Source organism: Scyliorhinus torazame, chromosome 6 (assembly GCF_047496885.1).
Source record: "Scyliorhinus torazame isolate Kashiwa2021f chromosome 6, sScyTor2.1, whole genome shotgun sequence".
Lineage (NCBI taxonomy): Eukaryota > Metazoa > Chordata > Chondrichthyes > Carcharhiniformes > Scyliorhinidae > Scyliorhinus > Scyliorhinus torazame.
Window position 1 is genome coordinate 255653296 of NC_092712.1, and position 13643 is coordinate 255666938.

Below are 13643 nucleotides of genomic sequence, written 5' to 3' on the forward strand. Positions count from 1 at the left end.
TATAACCTGCCTGCTTACCATTGGCTGGGGATTAATGACAATCCCACAATCCTGTGGGAGTATGAGCTTCCCCAATGAGGGGGTGGAGAAACCATTAGTAAAATCCAAGTATAAATAAAGCTGGCCAGTTTGGAACCAGCAGGAAGGAGTGTGCAGCAAGGGAACATAGAACGATACAGTGCAGTACAGGCCCTTCGGCCCACGATGTTGCACCAAAACAAAAGCCATCTAACCTACACTATGCCATTATCATCCATATAGTTGCTGCTGCTGTTATATATATATATGTGTTATTGTAAATAAATGTTATTACTTTGTATCCTTAAAACTCGTGCTGGATTCTTCGTGGCCCTCACAAAAGAATTAATTAAGTTGTAAAAGTTAGACAAGTTTGTGTTAAGCAAATCTTAAATTCAGTTCTGAGTTGAGATCAGAACTAAGCTTACAGTTTGCTGTAATTCAATTTGAATTTTCAAACATTTTAAGTTTTAAAAGAAAACTGTTAAAACCTTTAAAAATAACTTTGCCAAGTAGCAAAAATTGCCTTTGGTTATAAATAGGCGAATAAATAATTAAAAAAAAAAAAGAGCCAATGTATGAAAGCTAAAGAGTTAATTGGATTATGGAGACAATATTGTCACGAGGAGAGGGATAAGATCATGTTATCAAGTTGGCAAGAAAATGCCCTTAAACTGGGGATTCCAATTAGTGAAGTGGGGAACCAGAAAACTCTGGAGATCTTGAAAAAGGAGTGTGCATTCAAAAAACGCGCAAGTACAGAGAGGGTGGACTCGAGTAAAAAAAAAGAAGGGCTACGTAGTTCAATGGCTGGCCTTGCACTGACAGAGGCAGTTGATGACCTAGAGAATTGAACCATGTCGAGTAGAGTCCCGACTGCACTAATTCCAGAACCACCAGGGTATCATAATTCATATCCAGTCACTGCTCTCCAGATTCAAATCATGCCAGCCTCTGCAGTCCCTTCGGTTAATAGTTTGGGTCCTATTTCAGCACCTTCACCGTCTGTTAGAGAAGGAGAGCTCTGTTCAACAAGCCCAGTTAGCTCTAGGACCCGATCTCGGACAATGAGAGAGGGGCCTGATCCTATCCAGAAACAATTACGCATACCACCTAGATCCCTTAAGACCGATATAGTAGGACAGAAAAGTATGAGAACAAAGAAAGAGGATGGGAATGGTTCTGAGGAGTTTGAGCTCCCCCTAGTGGAAGGGAAGGACGTCAAAATCTTTGAAGAGCCAGAGGAATCCGCGAAAGCACCCCCTAGTGAGACTCTGAGACAGTTGCCGATTAGGAAAATATTCAACCCTGATGTTGCAACAGCAGCAGCCCAGCCCAAGATAGACGTGTATTTCCCATGGAGACCCAGTGAGATGATGGCTATTCTGGCTGCAATCCCAGACAGGAAGAAATCTCCTGCTGCTTTCATCGACTATCGGAGAACTACAATCTCAGTTTATCAAGTTGATTATAGGGACCTCTGGGCCCTAGTCCAGCAGGTTTTAACCCCAGCAGAGCACCGCAGTTACCTCAACCACTTGAATTATGCTAGCCATGCCGCAGTTCAGCAAGCCCATGCCTTGGACGATGGTAGACGGGCACAAATACTGAATGCATTGAATGCCACATTTCAAAAGCCCATAAACATCTCTGCTATCTTAGACCTCAAACCTAAAAGACTGAGGAGCCAGAGGAATTTCTGGAACGTTTTAATGAAATCTACCGTGGGCAGTCAGGCGACTTGCTGTACCAAAATGGTCAGAATTCTCCTCAATATTGTGCTATGTTAATCCATTGCCTACCACCTTCCGTGGCCACTGCCGTGAAATGTAATAACATGAATTGGACAGAGAACGACCCTTCCCAGATGGCCCGTGCTGTCAGATTTTATTGGAAGGAGGGTGTAGGCCAGCCAGGAAGGAGGCTCAGTTACAAAGATTAAGACTGAGTATGTAATGAAAAAGGATGATCTGAGACCCCAACCAGCGGCAGATATAGAGGGAACAATACATGTTTTAATTGTGGCCGTACAGATCACTGGCATCAGGAATGGCCCTTTAAAAGACGGGCAGCAGGAGAATACCCGACCCAAAGGAGGGGGTACCCACCAAGGGGAGGACAGACGAGGTACACCGACTTCTCCCAGGCAAACCCTTTCCCAACACAAGATTGACTAGCGAATTTAGTCATAAGGACTCTCCAATCGGACAGGGAACCTATTATTTCTCTGCAGATAGGAGATCAACACTGACCATTTGTAATCGACACTGGAGCAGCCATGTCTTCGGTGCAATCAGAACTTCGACTACCACTATCCGACCACACCCAGCATTTGTCAGGGTTCCAAGGACAGGTGTGTGAGTATCCTATTTCTGAACCTGTGACAGTCACTTATGAGAATAAGTCTACCGATCATCAGTTTGTGGTGACTACTGGATTAAACTGTAACTTGTTGGCCCGAGATTTACTGTGTATCTTCCAGCTACAGTTAGAGTGCGGAGACGAAGGGGTAACGGTTCAATCATGGAGGATGAGACAACAGTGCTATATTTCTATTACACCCCAGTGGTGGACGTTAGACATTGAACATTCACTGCACCACGTTACCCTGGCCTATGACAGAACAGGGAGTTGGGGGACAAATATCGGCCTTTAATTGGGACCGAATGGCCAGTCAAGATTACAGCCACAGTCACGGGAAAAGAAGGTACCGCCGATTTTATTACAATACCACCACATTTATGGCCAAAGTCAGCTTCTGTAGGCCCTCATATTACACGTCAGGTCCACGACCAGTACCATGCCAAGGATCTGGGGCCTATGGTAAGGAGGGCAGTGGGTCATTCAGATCCAACAGAGTACGCACTTCAAGTGGGCAGCACGGTAGCATTGTGGATAGCACAATTGCTTCACAGCTCCAGGGTCCCAGGTTCGATTCTGGCTTGGGTCACTGTCTGTGCGGAGTCTGCACATCCTCCCTGTGTGTGCGTGAGTTTCCTCCGGGTGCTCCGGTTTCCTCCCACAGACCAAAGATGTGCAGGTTAGGTGGATTGGCCATGCTAAATTGCCAGTGTCCAAAATTGCCCTTCGTGTTGGGTGGGGTTACTGGGTTACGGGGATAGGGTGGGTGTTGACCTTGGGTAGGGTGCTCTTTCCAAGAGCAGACTCGATGGGCCAAATGGCCTCCTTCTGCACTGTAAATTCTATGATAATCTATGAAGTCATGCCAGACGGCACTTCCATAAAATATTTTGAGGTCCCTGAAACGATTAACCCTCGACTTCAGCGAACCCACAGCTCTGGAAGAATAGGGGATTCCTTACCTCGGCCGGCACGGAAATATCCCACCGGGGTTTAGTTAATGACCGACTGCAGGCCCTCCTTATGCCCGCGCAGATTTCCATCATTAAATGCACTGCCCCTAAGACCCCAGTTGACGTTGGTAATGAACGAGCAGACTGTGCAGCGCGGACAGCCGTGCAAATTCAGCAAGTGATGGTGCCTAAAATGTTAAGTCAGACTAAACGTTCTGCAATAAATAGGTCTGCCTCTGACAAGCCAATGCCAACCATCCAAGACGTCATAAGGTTACAGGAGGACACTCCTGAGAGTGAGAAACAAATGTGGAAACGGTTAGGTTGTACATATGATTCTGTTTCTTCTTTATGGACCACGCCAGCACATCTGACTTGTATGTCTGAGGTACTGGCTTTATGGGTCATTGAATGTGTACACTTTGCAACTCATTGTGGGGCTCGGGGGACTAGTGATTTGTTGCTGGACACTTGGTGGCACCCTAAAATGCAGGGGCTGGCCCAGAGTATCAGTAATCGGTGTTTGATTTGTCAGCAATATAACACCGGCAAAGGTATCCCTTGTGATATGGGGGAAACCCCGTTGCCCAGTGGTCCCTTTGAGACGCTCCAAATGGATTACATTGAGTTGGAAAGGTGTCAATGTTATAAATATGTTTTGGTCATTGTGGATGGGTCCAGCAGATGGGTTGAGGCATATCCGACTACCGATAATAAAGCTGCTACTGTGGTTAAAGTTCTAATGCAGGAAATCATTCCCCGGTACAGTATACCAGCTCAGTTGAGTTCTGATAATGGGCCTCATTTTCTTGGACAGATTAACCTGCCTCCCTTCCCCAGCGCTGTTTTACAGGTGTGGAGCATGATGGGGTGGCTACGCACCGCCTGTGTAATCTTCGGCCTCGCCTCGCTTGGAGTGACATCGGCGGCGGAAATGGAAAAAGGAAATATCATCTACATCTGTAACCCCAACCAAACTACAAGGACATTTCACTTATGCAGAGATGACGTCCCCAGATACGAGGACATAGAACATAGAACATAGAACAATACAGCGCAGTACAGGCCCTTCGGCCCACGATGTTGCACCGAAACAAAAGCCATCTAACCTACACTATACCATTATCATCCATATGTTTATCCAATAAACTTTTAAATGCCCTTAATGTTGGCGAGTTCACTACTGTAGCAGGTAGGGCATTCCACGGCCTCACTACTCTTTGCGTAAAGAACCTACCCCTGACCTCTGTCCTATATCTATTACCCCTCAGTTTAAGGCTATGTCCCCTCGTGCTAGCCATTTCCATCCGCGGGAGAAGGCTCTCACTGTCCACCCTATCTAACCCTCTGATCATTTTGTATGCCTCTATTAAGTCTCCTCTTAACCTTCTTCTCTCTAACGAAAACAACCTCAAGTCCATCAGCCTTTCCTCATAAGATTTTCCCTCCATACCAGGCAACATCCTGGTAAATCTCCTCTGCACCCGTTCCAAAGCCTCCACGTCCTTCCTATAATGCGGTGACCAGAACTGTACGCAATACTCCAAATGCGGCCGTACCAGAGTTCTGTACAGCTGCAACATGACCTCCTGACTCCGGAACTCAATCCCTCTACCAATAAAGGCCAACACTCCATAGGCCTTCTTCACCACCCTATCAACCTGGGTGGCAACTTTCAGGGATCTATGTACATGGACACCTAGATCCCTCTGCTCATCCACACTTTCAAGAACTTTTCCATTAGCCACATATTCCACATTCCTGTTTTTCCTTCCAAAGTGAATCACCTCACACTTCTCTACATTAAACTCCATTTGCCACCTCTCAGCCCAGCACTGCAGCTTATCTATATCCCTCTGTAACCTGCTACTTCCTTCCTCACTATCGACAACACCACCGACTTTAGTATCGTCTGCAAATTTACTCACCCACCCTTCTGCGCCTTCCTCTAGGTCATTGATAAAAATGACAAACAGCAACGGCCCCAGAACAGATCCTTGTGGTACTCCACTTGTGACAGAACTCCATTCTGAACATTTCCCATCAACCACCACCCTCTGTCTTCTTTCAGCTAGCCAATTTCTGATCCACATCTCTAAATCACCCTCAATCCCCAGCCTCCGTATTTTCTGCAATAGCCTACCGTGGGGAACCTTATCAAACGCTTTGCTGAAATCCATATACACCACATCAACTGATCTACCCTCGTCTACCTGTTCAGTCACCTTCTCAAAGAACTCGATAAGGTTTGTGAGGCATGACCTACCCTTCACAAAGCCATGCTGACTATCCCTGATCATATTATTCCTATCTAGATGATTATAAATCTTGTCTCTTATAATGCCCTCCAAGACTTTACCCACTACAGACGTGAGGCTCACCGGTCTATAGTTGCCGGGGTTGTCTCTGCTCCCCTTTTTGAACAAAGGGACCACATTTGCTATCCTCCAGTCCTCTGGCACTATTCCTGTATCCAATGATGACATAAAAATCAAAGCCAATGGTCCAGCAATCTCTTCCCTGGCCTCCCAGAGAATCCTAGGATAAATCCCATCAGGCCCCGGGGACTTATCTATTTTCAGCCTGTCCAGAATTGCCAACACCTCTTCCCTACTTACCTCAATGCCATCTAATCTATTTACCTGGAGCTCAGCATTCTCCTCCACAACATTATCTTTTTCCTGAGTGAATACTGACGAAAAATATTCATTTAGTATCTCGCCTATCTCTTCAGACTCTACACACAACTTCCCATCCCTGTCCTTGACTGGTCCTACTCTGTCCCTAGTCATTCGCTTATTCCTGACATACCTATAGAAAGCTTTTGGGTTTTCCTTGATCCTTCCTGCCAAATACTTCTCATGTCCCCTCCTTGCTCGTCTTAGCTCTCTCTTTAGATCCTTCCTCGCTACCTTGTAACTATCCATCGCCCCAACTGAAACTTCACACCTCATCTTCACATAGGCCTCCTTCTTCCTCTTAACAAGAGATTCCACTTCTTTGGTAAACCACGGTTCCCTCGCTCGGCACCTTCCTCCCTGCCTGACCGGTACATACTTATCAAGAACACGCAATAGCTGATCCTTGAACAAGCTCCACTTATCCAGTGTGTCCAAAACTTGCAGCCTACTTCTCCACCTTATCCCCCCCAAGTCACGTCTAATGGCATCATAATTTCCCTTCCCCCAGCTATAACTCTTGCCCTGCGGTGTATACTTATCCCTTTCCATCCTTAACGTAAACGTCACCGAATTGTGGTCACTGTCCCCAAAGTGCTCACCTACCTCCAAATCCAACACCTGGCCTGGTTCATTACCCAAAACCAAATCCAATGTGGCCTCACCTCTTGTTGGCCTGTCAACAAACTGTGTCAGGAAACCCTCCTGCACACACTGAACAAAAAACGACCCATCTAATGTACTCGAACTATATCTTTTCCAGTCAATATTTGGAAAGTTAAAGTCTCCCATAATAACTACCCTGTTACTTTCGCTCATATCCAGGATCATCTTCGCCATCCTTTCCTCTACATCCCTAGAACTATTTGGAGGCCTATAGAAAACTCCCAACAGGGTGACCTCTCCTTTCCTGTTTCTAACCTCAGCCCATACTACCTCGGAAGACGAGTCCCCATCTAGCATCCTCTCCGCCACCGTAATACTGCTCTTGACTAGCAGCGCCACACCTCCCCCTCTTTTGCCTCCTTCCCTGAGCTTACTAAAACACCTAAACCCCGGAACCTGCAACATCCATTCCTGTCCCTGCTCTATCCACGTCTCCGAAATGGCCACAACATCGAAGTCCCAGGTACCAACCCATGCTGCCAGTTCCCCTACCTTATTTCGTATACTCCTGGCATTGAAGTAGACACACTTCAAACCACCTACCTGAACACTGGCCCCCTCCTCCGACGTCAAATCTGTGCTCCTGACCTCTATACTCTCATTCTCCCTTACCCTAAAACTACAATCCAGGTTACATGGTATTGACTCGTGGAAGGTCATCAGGTTAACGGACAATGAAGCAATTGCACCTGTCCCGGCGATGGGAAGGGAACATTACATGGACATTGCCTTGTTTTTGGAGTACATGTAAATTTGATTTTGGATGTGTTAAGATTGGTGCCATAAAGGTAAAGTCAGACCGTGAAGAGAGGGTAGGAAGAGGTTGTGAGAGAGAGAGGGGGAATAGAAAGAGGACAGAGCTAGTGACAAGGGGAGTACAACTAGAACGTAGGTTATCAGGAGATATACTTAATTCATTTAGGACTGAGGGAAACCTGGGTAAAATGCAGGGTGCACTGGAACAGATAGACACCCCTAGAATCTTGGCTGTTAGGATCCACGAGGGTGCAGCGGATGACGGGGTGCTGCAACAGGAATTGGAAATGCAGCGACGAATCTTCTTAGATGAGGGGCCATAGCTACGGGTTGGACAGATAGGTTATCATGAAATGATAAAATGAGGGAATGAGGAATTGAACAAACGAATGTGGCATAAAATAGTTAGTTCAAATATTAGTTACAGTAATGCGGATATGATCAGTCTAATAGTAGTAAGTTCACAGACAAAAGATTTCAGAAAGCATGGCAAGGATGGAGAAAAGGATGCTGGGTAACAAGAGTCCTAGGGTTAAGGAATACGAAGTGAACCATTCAGGATGTATGGCCAGGTCAGGAGGGGTATAGGATGGCCTATGGGAATCTTGTATGTGAAACTTGATGCCATTTGAATGTATTTGCAGAGATCTCTTTGTCTCCGACCTCACTCGGTTCCTAGGGTTCCAGAAGACAGCTTGTGTGTTCTGAGGCTCATTGTGAAGCGAGTCAGACTTGCAAGTTGGTTAGAAATAAATAATACTATACCTACAAATCCATCTTGAGTTTTATTGAGGCCACACTGACGGGGCTGTTCAGAGGAGGTTCACTAGGTCGATTCCAGAGATGAGGGGTTTGTCGTATGAAGAGAGATTGAACAGTTTAGGCTTATACTCGCTAGAGTTTTGAAGAATAAGGGGGTATCAAATTGAGGTATACAAGATAATAAACGGTATAGATAAAGTAGACATCGAACAGATGCGTCCTCTTGTGGTGCTTTCTAGAATGAGAGATCATAGCCTGAGGATAAGAGGTAGCACATTTAAACCAGAGTTGAGGAGAAACTACTTTTCCCAAAAGGGTTGTGAATCTGTGGAATTCGTTACCTCAGAGTGGGGTGGATGCTGGGACAGTGAGTAAATTTAAGGAGGGGTTAGACAGATTCTTAACTGGTAATGGATTGAAGGGTATGGAGAACGGCAGGACGGTAGAGTTTTAAAAAAAAGTTTTTTTTAAATTTAGAGTACCCAATTCATTTCTTTTCCAATTAAGGGGCAATTTAGTGTTGCCAATCCACCTACACTGCACATCTTTGGGTTGTGGGGGTGAAACCCACGCAAACACGGGGAGAATGTGCAAACTCCACACAGACAGTGACCCAGAGCCGGGATCGAACCTGGGACCTCGGCGCCATGAGGCAGCAGGGCTAACCCACTGCGCCACCGTGCTGCCCTAGGACGGTAGAGTCAAGACCAGGAAGGGATCAGCCATGATCGAATGGTGGAGCAGATTTGATGGGCCAAATGGCCTAATTGTATGGCACAACATCGTGGGCCGAAGGGCCTGTTCTGTGCTGTATTTTCTATGTAAATTCGATTCCTATATCTTATGAACTTATGACAATTTAGTGGAGTGCTACCCCTTGGGGATAAGCGACCATAATTTGATAGAGTTCTTCATCAAGATGAGACTAGGTTCCTGAATCTAAACAAAGGGAACTATGATGGTGTGAGAAGCCAGTTGGCTATGATGCATTGGGAACATTACTTAAAGGGATGATGGTCGATTGTCAATGGTAAACATTCAGAGAGTGCATGGGTGAACTGCAACATTCCTGTCTGGCTCAAAAATAAAAAGGGGAAAGGTGGCCAAACCATGGCTTATAAGGAAAATTAGAGATAGTATCAGATTCAGGAAGAGGAATACAAATTGGCCAGAAAAAAATGGCAGACCAGAGGATTGGGAGCAGTTTAGAATTCAGCAAAGGAGGACAAAGGGATTGATAAGAGTGCGAGAGCAAGATTGCGGAGAACACAAAAATTGACCGTAAAAGCTTCTATAGATATGCAAAGCGAAAACAATTGGTGAAGACAAAAGTACATTTAGAAACAGGGGAATTTATAATGGAAAACAAGTCGCTGACCAACTAAATACATGCTTTGGTTCTGTCTCCACAAAGGAGGACACAAATAATGTACCAGAATTGTTGGGGGAACACGATTTAGTGAGAGTATTAGTAGGGAAATACTATTGGGGAACTTGGGATTGAAGGCCAATAAATCCCCAGGGCTGATAATCTACATCCCAGAGTACTTAAGGAAGTAGATGCATTGATGGTCATCTTCCAAGATTCTATAGACTGCAACAGTTCCTACAGATCGGAGGGTAGCTAATGTAACCACACTATTTAAAAAGGGAGGCAGAGAGAAACCAGGGAATTATAGACCAGTCAGCCTGACGCCAGTAGGGAGGAAAATTCTAGAGAGCATTATAAAAGATTTAATAGCAGAGCACTTGGAAAACATTGGCAGGATCAGACAGAGTGAGCATGGATTTATGACAGGGAAATCATGCTTGACAAATCTGCTGGAATTCTTCGAGGATGTAACTAGTAGAGCTGGCGAGGGGGAGTCAGTGGATGGGGCACTTTCAGAAAGTTTTGGACGAAAGTCCAACATGAGAGATTCGCATGTCGAATGAAAGTGCATGGGATTGGGTATAGTGTATTGAGATGGATCGAAAATTGGTTGGCAGAGAGGGAACAAAGTGTAGGAATAAACAGGTATTTTTCCAAGTGGTAGGCAGTGACTAGTGGGGTACCACAAGGATCAGTGCTAGGACCCCAGCTATTCACAACATATATAAATATATATATAATCTAATATATAAATAAATGATTTTGATGAGGAGACTAAATGTAATATCTCCAAATTTGCAGATAACACAAAGTGGAATGGGAGGGTGAGCAAAGAGAAGGATGTAGAGATGCTTCAGTGTGATTTGGACAAACTGAGTGAGTGGCCAAATGTATGGCAGTTGCAATATATTGTGGACAAATGTATGGTTATCCATTTTGGTAGCAAATACAGGAAAACAGATGATCTGAATGGCTATAGATTGAGAGAGGGGAATGTGCATTGTTCTTGTATACCAGTCACTGAAAGTAAGCCAGCAGGTGCAGCAGGAGGCAAAGAAGGCAAATGATACTTTGGCCTTCATAGCAAGCAGATTAGAGTACAGGAGCATGGATGTCTTGCTGCAGTTATACAAGACCTTCGCGAGACCACACCTGGAATATTTTGTGCAGCTTTGGCCTCCTCATCTTGCTGTAGAGGGAGTGCAGTGAAAGTTTAGCAGATTGATTCCTGGAATGGTGGGACTAACGTATCAGGAGAGATTAAGTCGCTTAGGATAATATACGCTGGAGTTCAGAAGAATTAGGGGCTGATTCATCAAAACCTATAAACGTCTAACAGGACTAGACAGAGCAAATGCAGGAAGGATATTCCCATTGGTAGGAAAGTCCAGAGCCAAGGGTCACAGTCTAAGGATATGGGGTAAACCATTTGGGACTGAGATGAGGGGAAATGTCTTCATCCAGAGAATGGTGAACCTGTGAAATTTGCTACCACAAAAAACACGAGGTCAAACACTGTTTTCAAGAAAGTGTTAGATTTGGCTCTTGGGGCTAAAGGGATCAAAACATATGGGTGGAAAGTGCGAACAGATTACTGAGTTTGATGACCGTGATAATCATAATGAATGGCGGAGCAGGCTTGAAGGGCTGAATGGCCTACTCCTGCTCCTACTTTTTGCGATTCTATGTTTCTAAAGGGATATATGCAGTTATTCGTATGCTATCTTGGGGGCCGGTTAGTTAGATGGATAGCATGAAGTTCAGAATAACACTAACAAGAAGAGTTCAGGCAGAGGTAAACATAGGTCAGGCCAGGAGGCAGGTTCCCTGAGAGTGGAAGGCGATGGCAAACTACCACTGACAAAATAGTCAAGAAAACAGCTCCAGACCAAGCATCAACTGACAACGAGCCAAGGGCCTGACTTCGGGCAGCACACATATGAATGAAATAAATGAATGATTCTACTCTACTCTGTTGGAAGCAAAACTTAACATACCCATGAAACTTTGGCCTTATTTAAGATTTTAGTTCTATCGATTTGCTCTGTTGGGGGGGGGGGGGGGGGGGGCGGGTAGAGGGGGTGGGTTGCTGGTATTTATTACCAATATTAGTACTTTTGTCCTGAACTGCTTGAAACATTAGTGACTTCCAAGCTTCCGGTCTTACTTTCAATGTTTGTTGCCTTTCCCTTCCAAACTCAGTCACTCTCCTTACTCCATGTGATTAAATGTCACGCAATCAAATGTTCCATGATTAAACCTTCAGGAATACATAGAGTTGGCAACTCCATTTCTGTTCTAAAACACAACACCCATAAATCCCATGTAGCATAAATACAACACATTGTGCAACCAGGTTATACAAGCAACAAGTTTATATAAACCACACCCAGTCAGAACATCAGTGCACAATGACATTAATTACTGCAATTAAACACCAGTTAAGGCATAATTTAAATATACTTGACTCGTGCTGACAGATATTGTTCTGTTTACACTGGGTTGGAATCCAATCTCAAACGATACAAGGGCAAATGTTTCCATTTTTCTCACCAATCATTCTCATGCTCCCTGTAAATGGACTAATATTTCAGTGGCACAGTTTTCTGCTGTGGGTTCAGCTTCTGGTGGTTCAGGGCCGTTTCATCAAGGAGCCCAATAAATTGAGGATCGGTGCTCTGACCAGAGTAATGTGTTACTCTCTGGAAATGTCACAATCAATAAGATCGAAACAAACACAATTTACAGGAATGACGTTATCACTCTGCTGTTGTAATATTTTTTAAATTAAAAATAAACTTGCCCCCCATCGAAGATCCTGATTCGCCTTGGTTCAATTGCAGCATGCTCTTTATCGGGATCACTAGCTTCTTGATTTGCATTCTTATCCTTACTGTTGTGATCACTGATTGCAGGTATTTGACTGCTCAGTACCTGTCCAAAACAAACAATTAACTTATTTAGCAACAATTACAAGAGAAACACATTTTACAAAGTGGAACAATAATATTGCGGAACTTGATATTGAATGACGACCAAAATATGATTGAATTTTACAAACGTACGTATTAGGAGCAGGAGTAGGCCACTCGAGCCTGCTTCACCATTCAATTAGATCATGGCTGATCTGATTGCAATCTCAACTCCACATTCCCACTTACTCCCAATAACCTTTCACCCCCTTGTTTTATCAAGAGTCGGTTTACATCTGCCTTCAAAACATTCAAAGACTCTCCTTCTACTGAGGAAGGGAGTTCCAAAGGCTTGCTACCCTCAGAGAAAATAATTTCCTCATCTCGGTCTTAAATGGGTGACCTCTTAGTGATCCCTTGTTCTCGATTTTCCCACAAGAGGAAACATCCTCTCCACATCCACCCTATCAAGGCCTCTCAGGATCTTAAGTACGAATTTGATATAGGTTTGAGGGGAAAAAACAAGAACAAAGAACAAAGAAATGTACAGCACAGGAACAGGCCCTTCGGCCCTCCAAGCCCGTGCCAACCATGCTGCCCGACTAAACTACAATCTTCTACACTTCCTGGGTCCGTATCCCTCTATTCCCATCCTATTCATGTATTTGTCAAGATGCCCCTTAAATGTCACTATCGTCCCTGCTTCCACCACCTCCTCCGGTAGCGAGTTCCAGGCACCCACTACCCTCTGCGTAAAAAACTTGCCTCGTACATCTACTCTAAACCTTGCCCCTCTCACCTTAAGCCTATGCCCCCTAGTAATTGACCCTTCTACCCTGGGGAAAAGCTTCTGGCTATCCACTCTGTCTATGCCCCTCATAATTTTGTATACCTCTATCAGGTCTCCCCTCAACCTCCTTCGTTCCAGTGAGAACAAACCGAGTTTATTCAACCGCTCCTCATAGCTAATGCCCTCCATACCAGGCAACATTCTGGTAAATCTCTTCTGCACCCTCTCTAAAGCCTCCACATCCTTCTGGTAGTGTGGCGACCAGAATTGAACACTATACTCCAAGTGTGGCCTAACTAAGGTTCTATACAGCTGCAACATGACTTGCCAATTCTTATACTCAATGCCCCGGCCAATGAAGGCAAGCATGCCGTA

The 13643-nt window shown here is 44.8% G+C and overlaps 1 protein-coding gene across 7 annotated transcripts in view; it reads right to left on the reverse strand.

The window, feature by feature from the left end:
- The window catches only part of LOC140425375 (zinc finger protein 40-like), a 324458-nt gene that overhangs the window by 79083 nt on the left and 231732 nt on the right, over nucleotides 1-13643 (reverse strand). For all 7 annotated transcript variants that reach the window (XM_072509579.1, XM_072509575.1, XM_072509576.1 and 4 more), the window contains one exon: nucleotides 12370-12500. In XM_072509579.1, the coding sequence (XP_072365680.1) occupies nucleotides 12370-12500 (131 nt within the window). The remainder of the gene's footprint in view (nucleotides 1-12369; nucleotides 12501-13643) is intronic.